The 24,124-nt window shown below is 38.9% G+C and overlaps 5 protein-coding genes across 5 annotated transcripts; 1 reads left to right on the plus strand and 4 right to left on the minus strand.

Moving 5' to 3' along the window:
- Window positions 1–1,745: 1,745 nt before the first annotated feature.
- On the minus strand, window positions 1,746–3,363 carry LOC149041875 (uncharacterized). The gene is made up of 5 exons (XM_089180828.1): window positions 2,986–3,363; window positions 2,781–2,864; window positions 2,578–2,686; window positions 2,376–2,488; window positions 1,746–2,294 (listed from the first exon to the last, which is right to left on the minus strand). Exons 1-5 carry the CDS (start codon window positions 3,288–3,290, stop codon window positions 2,150–2,152), a joined length of 756 nt encoding a protein of 251 aa, XP_089036954.1. The 5' UTR covers window positions 3,291–3,363; the 3' UTR covers window positions 1,746–2,149.
- Window positions 3,364–5,633: 2,270 nt separating this feature from the next.
- Window positions 5,634–10,360, plus strand: LOC149041876 (iodotyrosine deiodinase-like). The gene is made up of 3 exons (XM_089180826.1): window positions 5,634–6,157; window positions 7,421–7,737; window positions 8,169–10,360. The coding sequence occupies exons 1-3, from the start codon at window positions 5,785–5,787 to the stop codon at window positions 8,349–8,351; spliced, it is 873 nt and encodes a 290-aa protein (XP_089036952.1). The 5' UTR covers window positions 5,634–5,784; the 3' UTR covers window positions 8,352–10,360.
- Window positions 8,441–13,669, minus strand: LOC113671846 (G protein-coupled receptor 157). The gene is made up of 3 exons (XM_027188109.2): window positions 12,971–13,669; window positions 10,417–10,590; window positions 8,441–10,129 (listed from the first exon to the last, which is right to left on the minus strand). Exons 1-3 carry the CDS (start codon window positions 13,547–13,549, stop codon window positions 9,848–9,850), a joined length of 1,035 nt encoding a protein of 344 aa, XP_027043910.2. The 5' UTR covers window positions 13,550–13,669; the 3' UTR covers window positions 8,441–9,847.
- A 579-nt stretch (window positions 13,670–14,248) lies between these two features.
- LOC149041877 (uncharacterized) lies at window positions 14,249–18,351 on the minus strand. The gene is made up of 4 exons (XM_089180827.1): window positions 18,109–18,351; window positions 16,533–16,665; window positions 15,778–16,026; window positions 14,249–15,208 (listed from the first exon to the last, which is right to left on the minus strand). Exons 1-4 carry the CDS (start codon window positions 18,191–18,193, stop codon window positions 14,911–14,913), a joined length of 765 nt encoding a protein of 254 aa, XP_089036953.1. The 5' UTR covers window positions 18,194–18,351; the 3' UTR covers window positions 14,249–14,910.
- Window positions 18,352–20,209: 1,858 nt separating this feature from the next.
- Window positions 20,210–23,652, minus strand: LOC113671869 (G protein-coupled receptor 157). The gene is made up of 3 exons (XM_027188129.2): window positions 22,562–23,652; window positions 21,497–21,703; window positions 20,210–21,064 (listed from the first exon to the last, which is right to left on the minus strand). The coding sequence occupies exons 1-3, from the start codon at window positions 23,210–23,212 to the stop codon at window positions 20,792–20,794; spliced, it is 1,131 nt and encodes a 376-aa protein (XP_027043930.2). The 5' UTR covers window positions 23,213–23,652; the 3' UTR covers window positions 20,210–20,791.
- Between the last annotated feature and the right edge of the window lie 472 nt (window positions 23,653–24,124).

Raw genomic sequence — 24,124 nt, forward strand, 5'->3', positions numbered from 1 at the left:
ACATCTGTAAACTCCGAGCGCTTCGCAGTAAGTGATATTTTCAATGAATCTTCAGATTGTTTTCAAGTTCAAGGATTGTAAATTACAATTTTATGAAAAACGAAGGTTGTTCTATTATTTCAGTGTGAATCCTTGCGTGCCTGCCAGTCGCTGGCGCCACTTGTTGAAACTAAAACGAAAAAAAACTCTTTTAAGATAATCATTGGCTTCTTTTTCACGCCACCACTATTCTTAGCGACAAAGGTCGCCATTTCGTTTGTTTATTACTCGCCAAAAACTATCAAATGCACTCAAAAGCCTAAAATCGAAAAAAAGTTTACGGGAATCGATCAATCGAGCGAGTGCCATTCTCGGGAGTTACTACATCACGGGCGACGAGCGGGGATAGAAAAAACGACCCAAATACGAGTGGTCAGCGGTGAAACAAATGCACATCACTGCGAGGATCACTTTCATTCACGTCTTTATCCGCAGTTCAAATATATGACTTTCATATATTCTTAACCGTCTATTCATCACTTCACGGGTCTATTTAGAACCACCATCATGACCAGCTCCCAGTTGGCTTGTTAGCTCAGTTGGTAGAGCGCTGCACTGGTATCGCAGAGGTCGTGGGTTCAAATCCCGTACAGGCCTGAATTTTTTTCAGGCCTTATTTTCACTACTGCCTAAGTAGTGCACATCACTGCGAGGATCACTTTCATTCACGAAACAACTTTCATACTTCATATATAGACAGATCATTTGTAGTATCAGGAAACAATCGTGTTGTAAAGCCGAAGTGTAAACATGAATGTTGTGCCGCGTAGCACTGGGAACACAAATGGTGAAACAGAGAATTAACTCTGAAGTGTAAATTAAAGTGCTATTTAAACCCATGAATAACCCATTGGGCGTTAGCCCTAATAAAGGGAAACAGGGAACCACACGAGGCAAAGAAAAAATCTTTTGACCTCGGTGGGAATCGAACCCACGACCTCCGGATTAGATCTACCGTTACTCTGCCGACTGAGCTACGAGGTCGCACAGAGAAAGTCGGGGACGATTTAGGATGGTGAATCGCGGCGAAGAGAAAGTAAGTCTTTGCCTCGTGTGGTTCCCTGTTTCCCTTTATTAGGGCTAACGCCCAATGGGTTATTCATGGGTTTAAATAGCACTTTAATTTACACTTCAGAGTTAATTCTCTGTTTCACCGAAGTGTAAACAGTTTACTTCGCTAAATAAAATGTTAAGCAATTAAAAAGTGTTGATTGTACATATATCTTTTACTGCTTTAATAAACAATGAAGGCATCGGTGACATCCGAAAGGTACCAAGAAGAATTAAATGTACGTTTTGTAGTTGCAGAAAACATGAGAAAACAATCGTGTTGTAAAGCCGAAATGTTACCAAGTTACACTTCGCTACTTAAAAAGTTAAGCAATTTTCCTCAAGCTTTAACTGGAAAAATACTTTTAATGCTCTATTAACCAACGGAGGCATCGGGAAAGGCATTGGTGACACCGGGAAAGGCATCAAGAAGAATGATATTCACGTTATGTAACTTGTTGTGTGACGAAAAAAACGTATCTTGACTTGTTCAAAGCATTAATCACAGTTGGCTTCCTTTTCACTTGAATTTTGTATCCACAGCCTAAGATGAGAAATTTAAAATTTCTATCAGCTGAAGTTCTTTTACTGCATATTATATCTATTCAATCGCCCCCAATTCACGTGGAAAAAAGGCAAGTAGGAAAACACTGAGCTTCGAGAAACAGCCATGTTAAGGCTAATGTATTTACCATTCCTTAAATATTTACAATCAAGACCGCTCGTTTAGGAGATCTTTTCTCAAAAGATCCACACGTGCAAATAATGCTGTTTTCCGTTCGAAATGTTTTTCTTCCTATTCAATTGAACAACTGACTTAGCGTTTAAGCCGAGAAAAAAATCACAAAGTTTGAATTCTGGGATGTTGTCCACTTTTGGCTCCATCAAGTTACGATTCTGCACCATTGACGCTCGTGAAAATCTATCTTAATTGACTACCAAGGACTGTATTTCTTATCTTGCAAATCAAGGTCTGTACATGACATTAAGTTCATCATCTGGTTCGTTGTTGTAGTCAGCTTTAAAATTTAAACTCTACTTGTGCTGACAAGAAGCCACCCTAAGGGCAGGTGAAATGTTGCGTAAGCGTCTCCGCGAAAGGCACATCCAGACAGCTTGCATGGAAAAACTGGCCACAGATATCGCACCCAAGCCAATCCTCTCCATCGTCGTCTTTGCAAATCTTACAGACCGCGGTATTTCTCCTATAATTGAACAAAAGATATGGGACGTCAAAGAGAGTGTTGCGGCGTTTAAGAAACACTCTTGACACCATCAAAACTTACCAATCAAGGTCATCATAACACGAGCCAAATATGACAGACGTCATTCTTTCCCTTTCCATGTCCACATCGTAACTTCCATTGATATCCAACCCCTCACACAAACACCGAGCAAACTTAAAACAAACAAAGAGAAATTTAATACATTCGAAACCAGGAAGTAGTCCTATTAAAGTGAGCTTTAGCAAGTGATTATGCTACTCACAAGACATACAATCACACCACAGTTATAGCTATCGGTCTGTGTGTAATGTAGTGGTTCAACACATAGCCATGACTTGCAATTCCATCCCGTTTTGAGATCAGCAACGGCACTGCAGAGTCAAACAAAATACAGCAATTACATAAGTATGTTTTGTCTGCATGCATCAAAATAAAAAGGAAAACATTGAGTTGAAAATATTTCACCTGATGTCATCGACCAAAATGGTGTGTACACGCCCATTCATGGGATCGAAATAGTATCTGGTTTTCTGCTTTCGATCCAGAACCCTTAAAACATAAGCAAGAGATTTAGAGCGCTTAAAGATTTATTTATAATGCAAAGTCCAGTTAAAAGGTTCTTGATTAAAGTGCGTTATTCAAAAAAGATTATTATCGTAAGGTCCTAACCAGAAGTGTCCAGTGATTTCCAGACTTGTTCATGGGTATAAATATTTTAGAAATCTGGGTAAAGTTCTCTCCTGACCAAAGCAAGCGAGTGTTGGAATGTCGCTTTACCATTTCAGCCATAGTTGTGTCTGCTACAAAAATATCTCTGTGGATTAAGGTCAGGCGCCACAGAACTGCTTCGATAACCTTTGAAAAAATAAAAAAGGAGAGCATTTTATGGAGGAAAGTTGTATGAAGGGAAGCCATCAAAAAGAAAACCTTCCGAGGAATAGCCGATCCACGCGGCAGCCTAGGAAGAGGAAACATGAAGACACCATCAGCGCTATCCAGTTCAAGAAGCAAAAAACTGAAATCTCCATTTTAAAACTGGAGAGACACTTACAACAAAAGACTTGCCCTAAGTCGCTTCAATACAAGGCGAAGGCAAACGTCACGCCTGACGAAACCTTTCGACAGGAAATAAGCGCTATTAAAAGTCACGCCGAAGAACAATACGTTAGCGCCCTAGTGCGCTTCCATCAGCGTAGACTTGTTAGTCACAAGAACAAACTTGAAAAGGCTAATATTGCCAAGTCTCGATCACAATACAATGTAAATACACGTGAAAGATCACGTTCGCCCTTGAAGAACACTGTAAATACTGATGCCGACAGGATAGACAAAATAGAAAATCAGCTTTCAGAGCTGAAAGATCTTATATGTACACGCTTTCAGAGTGATAATAAACATGTTGAAAAGTACAACATTGTCATCTCTGAAAAATCAGTCCAAAAGATTCCAAAACGAAGCTATCCTCGACGTCAAAACTCACTACAAACCAACCGAGACCTTTCAATATACACACTATTCATCTTGCCACCCGCCAGGTGTTAAGAAAGGCTTTATTAAAGGAGAAGCTATCAGACTTCTAAGAACAAACTCCTCGGAAAGAAACATAGGAGGCCATGTGTAACTTCAAAACACGACTTGAAGCACGTGGTTACCCAAAAAGCCTAATTGAAAAAACATTAACTGAGGTCTCGTTTGCCGCAAGGCAGTCGACACTTAAAAAACAAACCAAAAAAACTACTAAAAATATTGCCTTTTGTGACAGCATACCACCCAGGGGTTAAAAATTTAAAACAAATACTGATGCAAGAATGGAACCTCATCCAAAATCAGCCACTGCTGAAAACAATTTACAAAACGCCTCCGATTATATCATACAAAAGAGGTAAATCGCTTAAAGACATACTCGTCAGAGCAAAGCTTTAATTAAAGGCTTTTGCGTCGCAAACGTAAAACCACACAGGGGAGTCTGTGTAGGCCTGTTTATGACCTTTTCAATCAATGAAATATAAATAGGTAGTTCAGACGCAGCTTCTCGCAAATCGCGTAAGACTGCCTTTGAATTAATTTACCATAAACTCTGAAAGACGGCGATTCTTCTCAATTAAATTATCCCTGAATTAGGAGAGTCAGGATAGGAAACCGGGATCTGTGCACTTTAAAACACTGAGAGATTATATACCTGTTTGAGAAAATCTGTTGTGGTTTTCCTCTTTTGAATGGCTTTCTGTAAGTACATAACACGTGGAGTTCAATGCCTGAAATCATCCATCTCTGCTCTGTTTCCCTCGAAATATCCAAAACAATAATTGCCTTCAACAGAAAAGCCATTGAGATGTTCTTTCAAAAAGTCGATCTCTAAACCTCTTAACATTGTTGGCTTTTGGTCTTCATCCATGGCAAGTTCCTGCCAAATTTGATTGACATTTTTGACAACCGGAAATCATGATACTTTTTTTCATCACGCACGTCACGCAGCTAGCTACAAACCATATAAATAATTATTCTTGGTGCCTTTCCAAATGCCACTGACTCTCTCTCCGAAGCCTCCATTGTTTATTAAAGCAGTAAAAGATATGAGTTCAATCAACACTTTTGAAAAATTGCTTAAACTGTGAAGTAAACTGTTAACGTTTCGGCTTTACAACACGATTGTCTCTGGAACAACAAATTATATGTCTCTATATGAAGTATAAAAGCTGTTTCACCGCTGACCGCTCATATTTGGGTCGTTTTTTCTATCCCCGCTCCTCGCCCGTGATGTAATAATTCCCTGCCATTCTCCACATCATATCTACAACCCGCTCTTGCGCATGCGCGCAATTCACGAGTTAAAAATTAGCTTGAGATGAATTGAAAAACCGATATCATGTCTGACAGGGCAAAAAAAAAGAAGAAAAACCAAGTTTAAAGTAAATTTTAAACTATACTTGTACGTGTCGGCTTGGTATCAGTGTATCAGTTTCCCATTTTTATTTATTTTACATACTGAAGTATTTAGTCTTATTGTGGGCGTCACTAAAATCTGACAAGGAGAACGAAGAACAAGGAACGGGGAACAGGGAACGGGAAAGGAACGGTTCTAGTAACAACCGCTTATTTTTTTCAAACTATTAATGGGTTTCTCCGTTCATTTCCTGTCTCCGTTTGTGAATATCGTGAACAAATTACCAACAATGCAGTCGCGTTGAAGATCTCGAAGATAACCACGCGGAGTATCACGCCCAGAACTGAGGCCTTCTGAACTAATGCACAGGTTTATCCCCAAGACTCAATAAATCCATTATGTGTGTTCTATTATCGAAGTCTTTAGTTTCTTAGAGAAATTCAGACCGAGGTTTTTCCCAAATTATCTTAGAAGTTGTATGGACCATCTCGACCATTTACTGGTGTTCCTGTGCACATACCTTCCTTAGAAGTTTTCCCTACTCAGTTAAGATATTCAGCTGAGTCATAGTAATGCTGGGAGATCATGGAATTCTCGGCACCTTTCCTCGCCACTTACTGGCCGTACATTGCCTCAATTTTGGTTGGCGTCATCCTTTCTCACTTCGTTAAAAGAAGTTTCCAGCCGCAGAGCCCTGGCTACACAGTAGATGTAGATCCCTCGGAAGACAACGAACACGCCGCTATACCTCCTGCCGATCCACTTACCTATCGGCCGATTGGTGAGGGCAATGCCCCTCACATAGCATATCCCTGGTTCGACGATCGCTTGGAGGAGGATCAAATGAAAAAAACATCGGCGGAGTTCTACGAGAAGATGAACCGTCGACGATCGGTCCGAAAAATTAGCGACGAGGACGTGCCTATTGAAGTCGTTGAAAATCTCATCAGAACTGCAGGTATTTAAGGGGCATGAAAGCTCAACTGTAACAATACTGTTCAATCAAGAAAACTCCAGGGGCCTTTCAAGGGCGAAGCAAAGTGTTCTCTCTATTGAATTTACTCTAATGAAATTTTGGCAAAGCGAGGACTTCTTGGTGGAGGTGTATTCTGCTGGTGGGTGTGGGTGGGCGGCGGGCTGATAGTATGTCATGCTAATAATAGTAGGTCACATCGCCCCCAAAACCAAGTTACCCAAAATCAAGTGTAGGCATGTCCCCCATCCCTCCCAAGACTGATCAAGCCACCCTACCGTAGAACAACTGAAGTATCCCATCCTTATTTCTTAACCCTTTAAACCCAAAGAGTCACCAGCATCTCATTTCTCCTTTTAATAATGCTGCTAAATCATTCACTTAAAGATCATCAGAATAAAGTAAATGCTTTCCAAGTTAAGAAGCTTTGATCTTCAAATGAATTCTATTTGTCAGTACTAAAAGAAACATACAGAGTAAGTATAGAGAATATGGGTACTGATGTTAGTGTGTGAAGGGTTAATCTTAGTCAACTTTATTTAACCATGGTTAATCCCTCGGGAATTACAAGTTATGAATATAAATATACATACCAGCACTAAGTCTACCTTATACAACATTGTACTTCTGCCTTTGCCAAAGAATAAAAAAGAATGAAAAAAAAAAACAACCTGATTTTCAAGGATGCTGTGCCACAGATGTGATAAACACATTGTAATATGAATTTATCAGATACTCAAAAGTCATTGAAAATAAACAATTCAGCCACTCCGGAAGTTATTGCATGGTGTTGAATCAAAAACTATTTCCTCTAAATCAAACTTTTGTTATGGTGAAAAAAAATCCAACATGTTTAGTTTTATTGTTATGATTATCATTGAGCATTCTTTATCTATCGTGGTAAGTTTCCATCTTAACTCTGGATCAACATCACAGAGGCCCCCCGTTTTTGAAAATTTCACAAATAACATATTTATTGTAAATGAGAAAGAACTTCTCTTCAATCTTAAGAGATATTATCAAATCAAACCTGGTTCCATGATGACTTGGAATAAGGAGGGCCAGAAGAGACTTTTCACCTGCAAAGTCCTGAACCTTTTGAAAATAATTTATTATTTAATCAAGACTCATAATTATTTGCTTCCAGAGAAAAACCCTTCCCCACTTTTGCGTAATGGCTGACTCATCCATCCAAGATAAAAACTGTTCAGCCCTAGTTCACTCTGTGTCACAAATCTGTGTTTTCAGGAACCTCTCCCAGTGGAGCTCATATGGAGCCTTGGACCTTTGTAGTAGTGAAGGACAAATCTTTAAAGGCCACAATCCAAGAAATCGTGGAAGAAGAGGAAAAACTAAATTATGCCAAGAGAATGGGAGAAAAGTGGGTGAAGGATCTGGAGTTTGCGAAGACAACTTGGTCTAAGCCGTACCTGAACAGTGCGCCATATCTCATTCTTATTTTCAAACAGGTGTATGGATTTAATGAGGATGGAAGCAAGAAGACACATTACTACAATGAAATGAGTGTGTGCATCTCTGTTGGCCTTCTTCTTGCAGCCATCCAAGTAAGATGAGGGACTTATTCAGGGGGAGGGACTTTACAGGGACTTATTCCAGGAAGGCTTTTCCTTAGGTATTAGCAACCTGTGCAGCATGATTGACAGTATCATTGTTAGGTTTGTGAAATTGAGTATAAGCCTGTAAGTGGTGTCTGATTGAGGGTGAAAAAAATAACCACATTTTCAATCTGAAATAGCACAAGGGTTGCATACAGTAGTTTTTGCCATAGACCCTTGCTGACAACTTCCAAGAGTACCTTTCCTCCCCCCCCCCCCTCCTCCCACACAACCCCTCCTTACCCAACCTAGGGTCATGGATCTGTTTGCTTTGTGGAGGAAAGGATACAATTTTAAACTTAGGGCAGTTGTAATCAATTCATTTTGACCTTCTCATTGATTAAGCAAGTCCCCCTTACAACCAAATTTATCATTATCAGAATGCAGGTTTAGTCACAGTGACTTCCACACCTATGAATGCGGGACCAAGATTGCGAGATTTGCTTGGAAGGAAAGTAAATGAAAAGCTGTTATTGCTGCTTCCAATTGGTTACCCAGCTAGCAATGCAACAGTTCCAGACATAAAAAGGAAACCACTTCAAGATATTATGGTTTTGAAGTAGAGAGATGATGATGTGCAATTATCACATTTGTAGTTACTGCCAATGGTTCTTCCCTCCCCTTGGGGAAGATTCTCGCAAAAATACAACTCTTAAGACAACTTTTTTTTGTTTTTATTGATGTATATTTAGAAAATGCTCTAACCCTGTAGAGTTTTTGAAATTGTTTTAAATGGCCATCTGTAATTCATTAAACACTTCCCACTTAAAACACATTGAATCTTTTAAAGGCAAATCACAACAAAAGGTACTCTACACGCAAAGCAAGGTTCTTGCCATTTAACCCTATCTCTACCAAGATATAACTGTAAGTTCTCTCCACTGTCTGTTATACATTCCTTTTATTTTCTCTCAGAGAATATACCTTTTAATCACACAGTATCTCTGTGCTAATTTTCTTTTGGATTTCTACTTTTCCTATCATTCACTTTTTTTTTTCTGAAAAAGTATGGTTGTAAGGAGAAATTGCTTTTAGTCAGTCATGGGAGTGAAATGGTTAAATTGTTGATAAAGTAGTATAGTTAAATGGCAATCCTTGGCAAGACTCTAAAACCTTTATCCTTTTTAGTCAATTAGCTATAGGGAACATGAATTGTTGAAAAAAAAATACAAAATTGATTATGGCTTACAACTGTTGCCACAAATCATGGGCTGAACTGTATTTGAAGGCAATATCTTGTAGAATTCATAAAAATATTAATGTTATGTAGCATTAAGTTTTAGTGACCTGGCAGTAGCAAGTGTGGACGTCCTTAAACTATCCTCTGACACATCACATGAAAATTGAATAGTAGTGCTATATGAAAAGTTTCTCAAATAAGTATTATGGTAAATGTCAGGTAGTCTTTATCCATATGGATGTAGCACAGATGTACTGCTAGAGTATTACTTCTTGTAAAAATTCTACCTCTGATAGTTGTTAGAATTTTTTTATTGACAGAAAATAGTTACAATAAAGAAATATCATAGAGATTTCCTAAATATACTTTTCAAAGAAAGTTAACTCTAACACATCCATCATATATTTTTGTCACCAAAATAGACATTCACTTCTCGTGGAGAAAATTTGATTTACTTTCACAATAAATTATTTTCTAAGTAACTTTTTCCTTATTAAGATTTATTACCACATGGGTGAATACTCAGCCCTGATTTGCTGCCACAAAAGTGATTAGGAAGGCCACCAAGTGCTATTCACCTCCCCCCCTTTGAGATGAAGAGATGAAATTGTGCTTCCAGAGATTCATTTCCATCTATTTTTTTCCTTTACTAAAAGTAATGCCCTAATTTTTCGCTTTTTTGTGTAGTAAATATAAATAATCCAGTAATCCAACTTGGTGTTCCTGAAAGTGGTGGATAAGTATGTCTCCACTTTGCCATTTAATAAATATCCACCACTATTCATCCCACTTTGGTGAAATATACTTTCACACTAGTGAACCAATGACTGTGTGAGCTGATTTTCATCAGTGCAAAGTCACAGGGGGCAATTTCTTCATTCAGCAGTTCACTGATGAATAATCAACAGTGGTATTAAGATGCCCATTCAAGCAATCAGTTTCTCTATTTATGGAATGCTGACGAATGATTGGTTGTCCTATTGTCCCATCAACATCATAAGTTGCCTGAAGTGAGTTGGAGCGTTTCACTCCAGTTGGAGATCTTGAGTCAAAACATGGTGTACAACACTGGAAACAGCGACGAAACTTACCAAAACATTTTTCAGTAAAAAAGCAAAATAGAAGAAAGTTTGCAAATCCAGGGGCATTATCTCCAATACCCTATAACAACAACAATTACAAGAAAGTAAGCATAACAAATCAGTAAAGGTAAATACAATGGGAACATATGCATAGCATGATTGCAATATTCACAATTTGCTTATCATAACTACATAGTTCCATAAACAAGAATTCAGGATGTAAATTAAATTGTTGCACATTGCAAGTATGACTGGAAAATCAAAAAATACTAACTGTAAGGAGTTTTTTAAATAAAACCATTACAAACCCTAACTGAGGTAATTTCTATCTGTTTCTCACTAATTCTTAATCCCAATTTTGCTCACCTGTAGAATGAGAAGCCAAAATGGTGACTCATGGTGTGAAATCATCAGGAGAAATCTTATAGTTCCCCAAACACGCAACAACACAAATAATAAGGGAACACAAATCAGTTTCCTTTCTGCCTTCTGAGCTTGTGCCACTGTACTTTCAGTGAATACTCTGTTTTTCTCATGAAGCTAAGGAGACAATCCATGTATTTGTTGTTTTATATTGAAGTATTCTTAAAGTTTTAAGGATAGTTATATATTTAGATCTACAAATATCATACAGCCATTCATATCATATTGATCTTTTCCTAGATCCACCCAACTACTAAACTAAGAAAAATATATAATAACTGTAAGTTAACACCCCCTCAACCCCAATGTCTGATATGCACTCTAATTTTTGAGCAGGTTTCAAAGTTTTTTGTCCCCACTGGAATTTATGAAAGAAGCATTCCACAAACATACTAACCACAGCCAACCAAAGAGTAATGTTACCAAACTTGCAAAACAATGCAAAAAAAAGTAAGCCTAAGAAGAGAAAAACACACTGCTTGCACTCAAGTGCCTCAACCCCTCACTCTGAATACATCATGATCCTAATCAACACTTGCAGTCTGTGTCTGTTGCTCTTGCAGCAATAAGGAGTAACCTTTTGACCCCTAAGAGCGACCAGCATCAAGTCAAGTCAAATCTATTGTGTATATACAATGAGGAAAATCTCACCAACTAGTTTGCAGGTATAACAGAAAGTTAAAGTAAAAAGAACTAAATTGAGATAATATCATCTATAACTAAGATGATATAAGATTGAAATAGTATCTCAGCAATATTGGGGACACCAACAAAGGCAAAAGCTGGCATTTAATAATCAAGCAGTACTACCAAGGTCTGGAAGGGTATTTTCGAATCCAGGATTTGACCAAAATACAGTGTGGGATTCAGGAAAATGCAAAATATCTTGACAGGACTCAGGATTTGACTGCTCCCCAGGAAGTGGAATTTGCCAAAATTAGAGTACAGGATGCAGGATTTTTTTGCCTATCTGTTGGGAATTTGGTATAGTGCCATGAACCAAATAAATGTTCTAGCGGTGAAAGTAAATCAAACAGGTGAGCACTTGGTGTGTAAGTGGTGTCTCCTTTCAAATCAAACAATAGAGTGCATGTACCTGGTCAATAGTTATCTAATTGAAACTGTCAAGAAATCACCAGACCCTGGACCCTGAGACAACAAAGGGTATTTTTCTCAAACCGGATACCAGGAAAGTACACTTGGTGTAATAGCATATCAGTTACGATGACTAAATATAACTCTTTCTCAAGCTCTTTACATGACTTCACAACTGTTATCCTGAGCAGTTGAGAGGATTGTTTTTAACAATAAGACCATAAGATATGGTGAATACTGATACCAATACTGATACTCCCCTGACCAACACTCAGCTCAACACAGTCAAAGTTTTGTTGTCATTTTTTGCAGCCACTGATGAGTCAGACATGTCTTCTAGTGCCATAAGTACTGAGGCAATCCACAAAAAAATTTAATATCCCATTAAGTGAAGAACACAGAGAGCTATACAGATTTAAGATCCATTCAAAAACCTTTACTGGTCTAGAGGATATTGCACAGAGTTAAGGTCTTGGAGAAAACCCTGAGGGCACCATTGCTGTTCACATGCTCCACAATCACAGGAGCCAATCTAAATCTTACATTCATTTCCTTTTGACTTTTTCAATGTATTTGTGGAAAGAAAAACAGGATTCACAATGATGATAAAAGAAGGTACAGGAAATGGGACTTTAGTAAAAAATGAGCAGGAATTCTGGATCAAAGCCCCCCCCCCCCCCCTTCCAGACCCTGTGCTACTTCAACCTCATAAATACTACAGTGGAACCTGTATGAAGTGGCACCATATTCAGCGGTCACCCTGTATTATGCAGTTGGTTGTCAAAGTCCTGAATTTGTTTCTCCTAAAACACTGTAATTTTCACCTCTGTCCAGTGGTCACCTCTATGAAGTAGTCTTGGTCACCCTTTATTCAATCCCAACAGCCTGTTTGTATTGTCTTTCACCTGTATTGAACGGTCACTTAGGCTGGAATTTCAAGTATAATTTAATCCATCTTTATCTCCCTAAATAAGTGTTTGAAGTATTTTTGCAACTTGAGCAACTTAAGTGGTCAATTGTGGCATAAAATGGTGTTTTTATTCTGTGGAACTGGTATTGATTGGTCAATCTGTATTAAGCAGTGACCTAACCATTCCCAATGGGTGACCACTTGATACAGGTTCGACAGTATTTCATACTACAATATTGATAGTTCATTTTAATCCTTGAACTCCCAAAAGGGATTAGCATGTAACTTCTCCTCATAATATCCATCATTATGCAGCAAAAATGCTATGAGAAGACCTACACTAGGTAGAAGTTGTTATTGTGCTCTAACACCAAATTCTTGTAGCTCGTTTACAAGGAAATGTTTAGCAGCTACCAGAGGAGGATTTATTTCTTGAAAGTTTAAGGGTTAAATGGCTTGAATTCATTGCAATTAATAGCAAAATAACCTTACCTCCTTCTTCATATTTCGTTTAACTAAGGCATAAAGTACAACTATTGCACAAAATGCCATTATTTCCCACAATTTTCCTGCCAATAGCATCCATTCGATTTGCTCGTACCAGCTCAACTTTATGTTGATCCAACACCATCCTGCTGAGACTTTGTTGCCGTTGTCTCCCAGTTTATGAGTCGACGCTGCGACAGTCACAATTATTGCTGGAATTCCCCAGCCAAACACGTGAAATAAGTACAACAAACGCTCAGCTAGTCGGGAATTCTTCCAGCAAACAGAAATGTACAGATGCAACGCCAAAGAAACTGTCCAGAAGAAAGAACACAGCACAGAAAAAGTTCCAATGATACTTTGGACGAAACAGACCTCTTTGTTTTCAGTTCTTGACAACCAAAAATTTGTTATAGCAGCGATTGTTGCAACACATGTGAGAAAGTCTGCGATGGAGATGTAAACCAGAATTCTCCTTGACGTAGTTCGAATGTCCTTCCATAGAAAGAAAGAGACGATGATGAAAAGCGTACCAAAAAGAGACAGAACTGTAGTTATTGTCGCCAAGATTTCGTTCTCCGCCATCGCAGCGCTGATACAAAAATCTCTACGTAGCCTTCGACTGTGGCGTAACAGAACTTATTACGGAAAGTGAAGCATTGCACGATTTCACACACAATAGAAATTTGATACTGAGATTGCGTCACGTATCTAGTACGCTACGACGTGAGCTGTGACGGAGGGGGTGTGTTGAGGGGTAACACGAGGGGGCGTACTGATTCCAGAGTCGTTTGTCACCGATAATTTTTCATTTTTCTTTTCGCTAATTTTGCTGCTACCGGGCTTTTCCGGTATTGAAGGAACAGTTTTGTCAGGTACCAGGGTTCTAAAATTAGAAGGTTGTCAGTTTCAAGTGTGGTTTTCTGTCTCAAAATCTGTTACTTATGAATATATTAAAGTTTTATTGCCTTGCTGGGTTGCTGGTTTTCTTTAGAAATGTAGACAGGTTTCTCGCTTGAAATAAGAGCAGTAGTCTCGCAAAAAGTCCTGTTATTTTCTTCCGCAGTTGTTTCACAATTCGGGACTCATAACGCATCGGACCACTCCCCACCCCCGCTCAGTACGCCGCGGTTTAACTCATCCGCGAATAGACAAGCAAAGTTTCGCGCCCGAATAGAGGCTATCGTGATTATATCCCTCAAATATTTTTACAACGCGCGGGAAATACATATATTTCATGAGTGGGAGAAGTAAGAAGTAATAAGTGGATGCTGAGAGTTGTTATTCTCTTGTAGATGCTCATTTCATTGTCGAGGATTGTCCTTTGCTATTTCTTCACCACTGATGTGTTTCTAAACGGGTTGTTCAAAACTGTGACAAACTTCGACTTCGACACTGGTTTTTTTCCGCCCTTGGGCTCTTATTTGTTTCTGTTATGAGTTGGCACTCGCCCCTTGATATTTATTGTGTTTGATATCTGTTGTGATTACTGCGCTTTTGAGTTCTAAGAGACTCAATTAAAAAGCGCTTTACTTGATTTGGCTATGTTTTTTAACAAGAGAAAATCTTGATTTTAAGTATTCGGATGTCATTCACACAGTGTGCTTATAGCCGGATCGAATTCAAAATAGCCAGCAAACAGGCATTGATTATTAGCGCCTCGGCAAGAGCGTTTCTTTTCCCGCAATAAATTTTTAGTTCACACGGGAAGAGAGCGGCCAATGAGAGATCTGCGAGAGTTCTGGCAAAAATAGTGAGTGCTAGACAGAGCCAGATTCTCCCAGACACAAAACAGACCTCTCGCCAGCTCTCCTCAAACTTTCTCGCGGGCGAAGAAAAGGGCGTTCTGCAGCGCTAAAAGTGGGCCATATTTCTACCGTCAATTTTGCGGGATAAATAAATTAATGTGCACGGTGTGTTTAATAGTCCACATGCGCCAGGCTTAGTTACTCCCATACGTACAGTGCAAGAGCACAAAGCCAAAGACTCAGCCAAAGAGCAGTTATGGAATACTCGCAGCGTCCTGCCCCACTCATCTTACAAACTGGCTGAGTAGGCTGAGTGATCTCTTCATGATATGGCTTGCACAGATCTTCTTCTAAAGCCCATGGATCTTTCCCTCCATCACAAAACGGGTTAAAGTTAGCGGTGACATTTTTTAAGATCCCCGTGGACATTGTGGTGACATTATCGCAAACGGTATCCCATGTCATAGTCACACACATCCTGGCTTCTTCACGTTTACTGTCAGAATAAAATCATACAGAAACTATTCACTATTAAGTACATGGGATATTATCACGATAGATAGAGCAAAACTCAAATTCTTTTGGAAAAAGGGACAATTTTTGCCATGGAAACATGATCAGTGAAAACATCAGACGGTCGTGTAAATAATTAGAGCTTCATCGTAGGAATTCAGTACATGAACATGAACTCATGATGTTTAAACCTCACCTTCCATTTATCGCGAAAATACAGGCGGACGTTGTATGGTTTCCCAAGAACGAAACTCAAGTAAAACAATGAGCCTAGGGACACAGATATAGTGTTCATGGAAAAAAATGTGAGTATATTTTGACACCAGATGAAGATCACTATGTTATTATAGTGGTTCACATACTGTAAACGTATACGCGTTGAAATAAACTTAAAGTTAAGTTTTAGCTGCAAGGGGTGATCCGTGCGAACATCTACTGACAAATAGTAAGATCAAATAGAAATGTGTCAACTACGGTTTTTAATTCGAAAATCCAGTTGATATAGCATTTAGCAGCCTGAGAGAATAAAACTGGTAAAGGTAATGTAGATACCTGCACAGAGATTTGTCGCTTGGGTCCTTGAAAAACGCTTCCGCGAAGTCACGAATGCATTCGTCGACTTTGCTCTTGTGTTCGGGCGAACACAAGGACAGCGACGAAACTAGCGGTATCTCTAAGTCTCTCCCGCTGCAGTAAAGCGATTCCATTTCCTCAATGTTAGCCACTTTCAATGTTGGTTCAGTTTTCAAACATTCCTTTGATTTCTTCAAGGAGCGATAGTATAACATCCAGAATTGGAGTCTTTACCATAAAATAGGAAAACAAATGAGAGTGAGCTAGATAATTTATTAAAATCTTGCGGATAATCAAAATTATATTGTGAAATGCTGAGCATCTAGAGTTTGAAAATGGCCAGCTATCGATGAAGGAGGTTCGTGGAGGTTCAATAATCCCGATTCCCTACCCACCCACCCACCCACCCTTTTTTATGAAGAGTGAATCATTTATAGTAGATGAAGGTCAATCCAACGCCTTTTCAGGCCTTAGCGCATGATTCGATCCAGAGTATCGTACACGATCATGTAATATCGGCATTAGATTCCAAATGCTCAAACTATCAAGCCAACAAAACACTGATAAATTGCAACCAGGGGATCTTTTTGCAGGGCTGTAGGAGTCTGGCTTTTTATGGACAACCCTTTAATCTACCGCTGAGGACTAAAATATAATTGGAACGTAATTTGTAGGAGTTCTTTTTCACACTTTCCTAATGTTTTAGATCTTTTCCAATAATGCTTAATGCTTACCCACAATCTGAAGAAGTCCCTTCCTTCAACGCCTTAAAGAATGTTGATTCGTAGTTTCGTAAGCTGCAGTAGTAATCCATGAAAGTACAGTTTCCCACAGCTGGTAATCCAGCATCGCATGGGTAAAGACAGCCTATAATGGATAGATTTTGGCAGGAGAATGATAAATTAGAATACACTCATTCAATTCTGAAACGACAGTGCCAGTAATGTTAGCGAGCCTCTTTAGCTTTTGGATAGTACGAAATGGGTATCAAAAATACCTGCGAGCATTAAATAGGCGGCAATCAACACTAACCATGAATCCTTAGTTTCTTTGGTTTACGCGTAGCTTAACCATCCTTCTGTTTGACTACAAATTCAGTCCGATTTGACCCTATGAGCTCCTATAGCTTGTGCCCAAATACCAATGACACTAATTAAGAGGCGTAATCGGAATCCGCGGAATCCGCCAAATTACTAAATGGACACTATATATCTGAGACTAATTTTCACCTGAATTCATTATCATTCATAGCAATAATATAAAACTGTTTCACTTCAGGATTTCTGGTGGCGGAGGAGTTGTTTTTTTACTTATATTCTACGTAGTTGCTTGGATTCCGCCGTAGTTTCGAGAAATGAGTGCTGTCACGCGATAACATTTCCAAGATTCAACTCACCTCAGCAGATGGTAAATGTAAATTATTTTCTTTTTCTACCTATTTTTCATCTTCCTTTCTCATTTAATCCCATATCACTCTATTTAGGATGGTATTTGAGCGCCTGGCAAGGTTTAAAGTGACATTTACCACGCTATCCATGGACGTATTGGCAACAGTGACGTGTTTCGCCGAAGTAGCAACATAACGGTAAACACTGCAACTTTGAACGCTTCGTACAAGGTCGATAAACTTTGGCCGAAAACTGTTTTACAGAAACGTAATGTATATCCTTCTCATGTCTGATTCATCACTGTGATTGCTTTCAATAGCGTTGGATTTTGCAGAAATAATTATTTTAAAATCATCTCAACGCTCCATCTAATTTGATATGTAATATTTGAACATTTATTCTTCATTCGCTTCTGCAGTTTTTCGATTTTTATCGAATGATGTTGCATTAAAAGGCCTTTTTCTTCATAAATTTGTAGTTTTCTCATTATTTTGTGTGGCGATAGTGATTTTTGAACCGGTTTTTGAAAGGGCATATTTTGGGACAGATTTTACTACAATCAGACCTAACAAGTTCGTGACTCGATATTTTTGGTTTAAAGCAAAACTGAAGCAAAAGAAATTAATTTTTAAATAGTATTAGGTAACCTCTACTTGGAAGATAAAAATCGGCCGATTTTGATTTTTAGCTAGAAATCATCGGTCGTTTCTTAGGCGCAGGGCCTCTTAAACTTTCTTCGAAATAGGACTAAGCTGAGGCGGAAGTGGCTTTAGATTGCTTATATGTCAAACCCAAGCAAGTTAATGTCAATCCATTGCTTAAATGTCAAACCTGAGCATTAAATTAACTCTTCCAATGCCTACTGCACCTTCGCTTTTTTAAAATGCCCTGATAGGGGAAAATCGTAACAGATTGTACTCACCTAAAATAACAACAGCTGTAAATAGAAGCATTATCGGTTTCGATTTCCCAGGAAAACCTGACCAGAGAAGCAAAATATGGAGCATTGACCAACAATTTAAGAGTTTGTTGCTTCCGATTTCGGTTAACGTCTCTCCTAACCAATGGTAAGTTCCTTTTGAGAGTGCAATAATTCCGAGCACAGTAAAAAAAAACTTTCGCGAAGGAATAAAATTCCACCGACGTAGGAAAATCAACAGCGCATGATCTAACACGCTCGCTCTGAATTGTGTGAAATTAACCGCGTTATCATATTGTTTTGCATTAAAGACAGATCAGGCAGTTCACTTCCTCATTTCAAACTGTTCGTAAAATGATTTTTTCGCAAATGATTTCCGGTAGTATTCATACCAATACTTGGCATACAAACGTTTTTCTGGGTTACAAACGCATAAAAGTACGTTTTGGAACCGTTCACTTTCAGCCATGACTCGAAATTGAGATTTTGGTATTTCAATTCTTACGTGGGTATGCCATGCAGTAGATATACTTGAAACAAGGAGGTGAAGCCGAACTGGTTTAACCAAAATCAGGAGTTGTCGGCGCAGGTGGGTCATGATAAAGAAACGAACTGGATGGGCAATGACGAACAGTGTAAACATAGTCGGGAATATAATATTTCGAACAAGAAATGCTACATGACAGAAGGGTACATTCGTTATAATTTACATACTTGGAAACGCCGACACAGTAGTCAAAGCCAGAAATATGGCGCTTTTTCTCGCTCAACTTAAGAAATATTCCACTCTGCCTCACCTTTGTAAATAAATAATTAAGAAAATAACACAAATTTTTCATTTTGATAAGGTATTACTCGATAACAGAAGAATACAGTTCATATTCTCTTGTCGATAGTCAGGTATGGTTGCTCGGGTGATCTTAAAGGTAAGGCCTATGATTGGTCGAAGATTGTGTCATTTTTCGCCTAGTAATACATCAAATCAAGAAAGGATATCATCCTCTCTTTATATAATACATTCGTTCGAACAATTTTGGGCATAATTTTCGCCTCTGGCCATAACATTGAATGATAATGAATGTATCCCTGTATGATTCCATTGTAGCTGTGATGCTGACAGAGATCCATAGACAATAGGAAAATATCAGTGTAGTCCTTACAATGACAAACCTACCCAGGCCCCTAGCAGGGCAGGAAAGAGCAGGCGTTCCCTTATTACCATGTGGCAGAAGCTTTTGCCTTTTGTGGTGACACTCTCGCTCATTTTTCCACGGCAGTAAATAAGCTTGACGCACTCACTGAAGGAGAAGTACTGAATTTCTACCTTTACTATTGAAGGTATACATGAAATCATAACATGCACCGACACGTTTTGATGTCCTAAAGAGTAACTTAGCTTGTCCAAATTGTCTTCAAATAACTCAGTAACTCTCTAGTGAGCATCAATCCTCCATTTTCTCTCAACTCTCTGCCTGAACAATTAGGGGTTGCATCATGATTAAAATGCAATCTTGACTCAAATACTGATTTTTTTTCCGATTGTTTGACCGGGGCAGCAGCTGTTTGTGACCTGCATGCTGTTCTTTTCCTTTGTGCAGTCAGCGAGCTTCTGGGTTGTTTGCAGAATAGGAATAATTCCCTCTTTTCCAGTTCTTAATGATTACAGGATCGGGCGGGTGCGTGTGTCAAATTCTAGATTTGATATTTAAAACAAAACATCCCTGATATGAAATTAAATTAGGCACAGCTGCATGCATGTTACCTAACATTTAAGCCACACCCGTGTCGAGAGGAATTGGGAAGACAAATTTGACCAAGAAATGTGTCCGAGGTGTAAGCAGTATCCATCATGCATGTAAAATAACAACAGATGCCCGTTGAATCATACTGGAAAACCAATTTAAAAAACCGGAAATAAACTCGAGCGAACCGGCTGTTAAGTTGAGTTAACGAAAACTTTGATGAATTCGCAATCGCCAATCCGTCTGAAGACAGAGAACACTGACCTTAGTCAAGCAAAGAATGAGAACATCTCGAAAACGCACAATTTACAAATAACAAGAGAGTATCAATTATTCAATCGATAGGAGACCATCACAACGACTGCTCTGTGCGTCTTTTTTATATAAGCCTTCGTTAATCTATTCTTCTCCACAACTTTCCCGCCTACATCAGCTTCAGTCATTGATTCATCGTCTTGATAAACTTGATTATTTGTAAAAACTTGTCTGAGGCAGAAGTCAAGACACTCACTAAAATAATACTTAACGTCATCAAACTAGATCACACATCACAAGTCTGATACGCTGATTTCATAATCAGACTTAAATAATCACATTTGACTGACCACCACAATTTATTCATCATGAAAATCCCGCTACTATTAAAGATTGTTCGTCCAAATAAATCAATTTCAAAATCTAACCCAATGTTCTGATTACATTATTTAAAAGTGAGATCATGGAAAACTCGCGAAATTATGCTTTTTCTCAAACCACGCCTGCTTAAGTCTGATTAAAAAATTCCAGGGTTTGGACAATAATACTAGGTAAGTTAAATTGTTGACGATTCGTCTGAGACGATCGATAGAGGTAAGGAGTCTGAGACGGGTGGTGCCTGGTAGAAACTCTCTCCCTTACTCAATGCTCAGGCCACTTCATGGCGGTGACAGAAGAAGGCTCCAGCTTTAGGTTATGGCCAGATAATTTGCATTTAAATTAGATGTTCGAGATAGCGTGACGGTTTCATTCATTTCTGTGCTCTCAAGATCAAGTATGTTATAGCCATCCGCTGGATTAATACTCTGATCGGTTGGCTCTATGGTAGCGTCGTATTCCCAGATCTCCTCAAGACATGGGCAGTGTCTGTATAACAATCTCCGTGAATTTTCCTGGAATTTCTTGGTAAGCAAGCAGAAGAATATAAAATTGGCGAATCCTTGTGCACTCTCACAAATTCCCTAGAAAAAAATATGGAAATTGGGTAATAAAGAAAGATTGTGGGTTGTCCTGGAAAAGGATTGCGACACAAGCGCCGGCTGGCTACTTTATTATCAGTTAGACCGTTCACATAATATTGCCACTGCTTAATTATTTTTCGAGAGGGACACATCACCGAGGCTCAATCTATTTTTGTTTTAATTCTGCCTCGTTCTCTTTTACAAAGCCTTCAAAGTATCTCCTGCAGTGAGCCAAACTTTTTTTTAAAAAATGGGCATACTAGATGAGGTTTTTCCTGGGCAAAAAGGCCCCGAATCTAAATCCGTTGTTAGCAACGGGTACAACTAGTTTTTGTGGTCAGCTATTTCCTTCGACCTTTCCCTTAAACTAGATACTCTCTTTTTTGTTTGTTTATATGCACGAGTTTAGGTAGTTGATACCACCACACCTACCTGCAAATAAACCAAAACTTCTTGGATGTTCAGTGTTTTTGTTGACTTTAATTCCTCCTCAGATGAAGATATATAAATACAGAAGCGAAGCATTCCACAGGACCGTAGAATTAGGAAAATGACGGGAACAAAAGTTAGCCTTTTGTCAGCTCTTTTGGCTGCATTTAGGGCATTACTTCTTATCCGATGTCTTTCGTTCCGATGCAACTGAAAACAAAGCAGTTTAAAATATATTTTTTAAACAAAAGAATACTATAAGAAAAAAATTCAACCTAGCTAAAAGAAAAGGCAATGATATGATCGGCTTAGGTTATACCACAGAGACGAAAAACGTAGGCTTTATTGCCAGCTGCTGCTCAGGAAACTTAAACTGAGCCCGAGCATCTCCCCCCCCCCCCCCAAGTGTATGGGACTGTGGGGAGGGGGGAGGGAGTGGGGCCATTATAGACTGGACCCGAAAACTGCAGGAAAACGAGCCTATGAAAAACTACAGGTCCAACTTTCATCATTCTGATCAGTTGTCACCTAGGATTACGATGAATAAAGAGTCTCGCGAATAAAAGAAAACCAACGAGCGAACAGGAAGCAGAAAGTATTCTTTCAAAAGTTTGAGGCCTTTACAGCGTTTTATATCTGAAGAATTAAGTTCATTGAATATATAAATAAAATTCATAAAATAACAGATTAACGTTCCAACCATATGTTCTTCCCGTCTTTCTCTCAAAGAGAGAAAATTCTTAGTATCATCATTTCCACAAAAAAATCGTGACAGCTAGTCCTGTTAAGTTTTGAATTGCGTGACAGCTTTGACCATATCATCATTATATACATCTCAAATTTCTAAAAGGCATTCATGAGCTTTAACTCGGTGAAGTAATATATACTCAGTAGTGAGTAATTAAGATTACAAAGGTTCTTCTAAGCTTATATGAATTTATTCATGGTACATTGTGGCCTGATGAATTTCTTAGCGTGTGTAAAGATTGTAAAGATTAAAGATCATAGCGGGATACATCATGATATCAGTTAAAAATTAGAACTGTTTATAATTTAAACTGTTTTTACCTCTTCGCGAAGATGCCACTTGAGCAATCCATAGAAAATCAAAATAAGAACAAAGACCAGTATTTCCCATGCTTTGCCAGTGACAAGCATCCAGATGATATAGCTGTGATGTTGAGTGCTTTTTCCACTACCCTGTACCTTAATCCAACACCAGGCAGAACTAAAGATATCACGGTCGTTCCCCAGAACACCCTCAAACAGAGCAAAGCTAACAACAAACACTGGCACCCCCCAACCTATGCCATGATACATCCAAAACATCTTTAAGGCCGTGCTGGGTTTTTGCATAGCTATCGTCGTGTACAAAAATATAGCCATAAAAAGAGTCCAAAAGAAGGACCATAAGTTGGCAGTGGTGGATATAAAACTCTGAGTTGTACAAGCGTTGGAGTTTGTGTTTTGAGGTAGATATGCGCCAAAGATGTAACTTGCGGCCACGATACTATCAGCGATGGAGATGTAAACCAAGATTCTTCTCGAAGTCGACCTCATATCCTTCCATTCAACGTATGTAATAATTATTATTGATGCCCCAAGCAGAGATAAAAGGCAGGTAATGGTTACCAAAGCGCGGTTTAAAGTTGTGTTTCCGATGTCTCCAAAACTCAAAGTAACGGGTGGATGCGTTGTTGATGCGTTGGCAAAATTCATCTTGATAGCCCAAGTTTACACGGTCGTGATTTCTCGTCCTTTCCTCTCGGCAATCAGATTTACGGCCCTTAATTTTTAAACTCAGTTAATATTTCATACTTTTATGTCGACTCCATCATCACAAGAACGAAGATAAAAACGTTTCCTTCAAGCACCAGGTTGAGCCAGCCGCTCGAAGTGCTAAGGTTAGGCTTGTCACACAATCTCCGGAGCGTAAGCTGAGCAATTACGTAAAAGAGGAATTCTTGGAAACAGCACGACTTACGACCCGAAATCTCACTTGTTAAATAAAATATAAGGGCCTTGACGTAAAAAAAGATTGATAGAAATAACCGGTGCACGTGTACTTTAGTGTAAGAGAGATCGCCTGATACTGTTGAATTACGTCTTGTGACAAGGAGGTGGCTTTGCCACGAGTTCCTGCTTATTTCATTTAGACTGACGTAATAAGATCCTGAAGGAAACATGAGATGGTCTGGCGTGCGCGTTAACACTTCTTCAATCTAGCACAGACATCGATCTTGAAAAAAACATAAGTTTACGCAGAGAAAACAAACAAACGCTCATTAATCCCCCAAAATAAGACGCTTCAAAACATCTATTGAAAACACCGGATGCGAGTCAACTGTCAATTCGTATTCGGTTTGCACCAAATATTTCCACAAATCACCGACCATGTGCCTTCCCCGCTGTTTAAGAGAGGAAACTTTAAGAGAGGTGTAAATTTTTGGCGATTTCATATAAACAGTGAGACAAAGGAAAAGAATATTCGACCTCTAAGTAACTGTCGTGCTTTCAAGGCGTAAACGGGGAGTTTCGACAACCTAAACATGCTCGTAGGTGAAATAAGCGCTCCTACAAACTGTACAGCCTTGAAGGCACTAAGGAAGTTTTGACCCGAAACAAAAAGCA

This window comes from Pocillopora damicornis, chromosome 8, assembly GCF_964200805.1.
Source record: "Pocillopora damicornis chromosome 8, jaPocDami1.2, whole genome shotgun sequence".
Taxonomy (NCBI): domain Eukaryota; kingdom Metazoa; phylum Cnidaria; class Anthozoa; order Scleractinia; family Pocilloporidae; genus Pocillopora; species Pocillopora damicornis.

Excerpts from the sequence above, each read along its gene's own strand:
- LOC113671846 (XM_027188109.2), bottom strand. The coding sequence starts at position 13,549 with ATGGCGGAGAACGAAATCTTGGCGACAATAACTACAGTTCTGTCTCTT. Across the intron at positions 10,591-12,970 it reads AACGAAATATGAAGAAGGAG|CTTCATGAGAAAAACAGAGT; the intron begins GTAAGGTTATTT and ends TTGTCTCCTTAG. Across the intron at positions 10,130-10,416 it reads TTTGGCTTCTCATTCTACAG|GGTATTGGAGATAATGCCCC; the intron begins GTGAGCAAAATT and ends TTGTTGTTATAG.
- LOC149041875 (XM_089180828.1), bottom strand. The coding sequence starts at position 3,290 with ATGTTTCCTCTTCCTAGGCTGCCGCGTGGATCGGCTATTCCTCGGAAG. Across the intron at positions 2,687-2,780 it reads ATTTTGGTCGATGACATCAG|TGCCGTTGCTGATCTCAAAA; the intron begins GTGAAATATTTT and ends TTGACTCTGCAG. Across the intron at positions 2,295-2,375 it reads TGTTATGATGACCTTGATTG|GAGAAATACCGCGGTCTGTA; the intron begins GTAAGTTTTGAT and ends GTTCAATTATAG.
- LOC149041877 (XM_089180827.1), bottom strand. The coding sequence starts at position 18,193 with ATGCTCCATATTTTGCTTCTCTGGTCAGGTTTTCCTGGGAAATCGAAA. Across the intron at positions 16,666-18,108 it reads TACAGCTGTTGTTATTTTAG|GCTGTCTTTACCCATGCGAT; the intron begins GTGAGTACAATC and ends TATCCATTATAG. Across the intron at positions 15,209-15,777 it reads AGCGACAAATCTCTGTGCAG|TAAACGTGAAGAAGCCAGGA; the intron begins GTATCTACATTA and ends TTATTCTGACAG.
- LOC113671869 (XM_027188129.2), bottom strand. The coding sequence starts at position 23,212 with ATGAATTTTGCCAACGCATCAACAACGCATCCACCCGTTACTTTGAGT. Across the intron at positions 21,704-22,561 it reads AGTGGCATCTTCGCGAAGAG|TTGCATCGGAACGAAAGACA; the intron begins GTAAAAACAGTT and ends CTTTGTTTTCAG. Across the intron at positions 21,065-21,496 it reads AAGTTTTGGTTTATTTGCAG|GGAATTTGTGAGAGTGCACA; the intron begins GTAGGTGTGGTG and ends ATTTTTTTCTAG.
- LOC149041876 (XM_089180826.1), top strand. The coding sequence starts at position 5,785 with ATGGAATTCTCGGCACCTTTCCTCGCCACTTACTGGCCGTACATTGCC. Across the intron at positions 6,158-7,420 it reads AAATCTCATCAGAACTGCAG|GAACCTCTCCCAGTGGAGCT; the intron begins GTATTTAAGGGG and ends CTGTGTTTTCAG. Across the intron at positions 7,738-8,168 it reads TTCTTCTTGCAGCCATCCAA|AATGCAGGTTTAGTCACAGT; the intron begins GTAAGATGAGGG and ends TATCATTATCAG.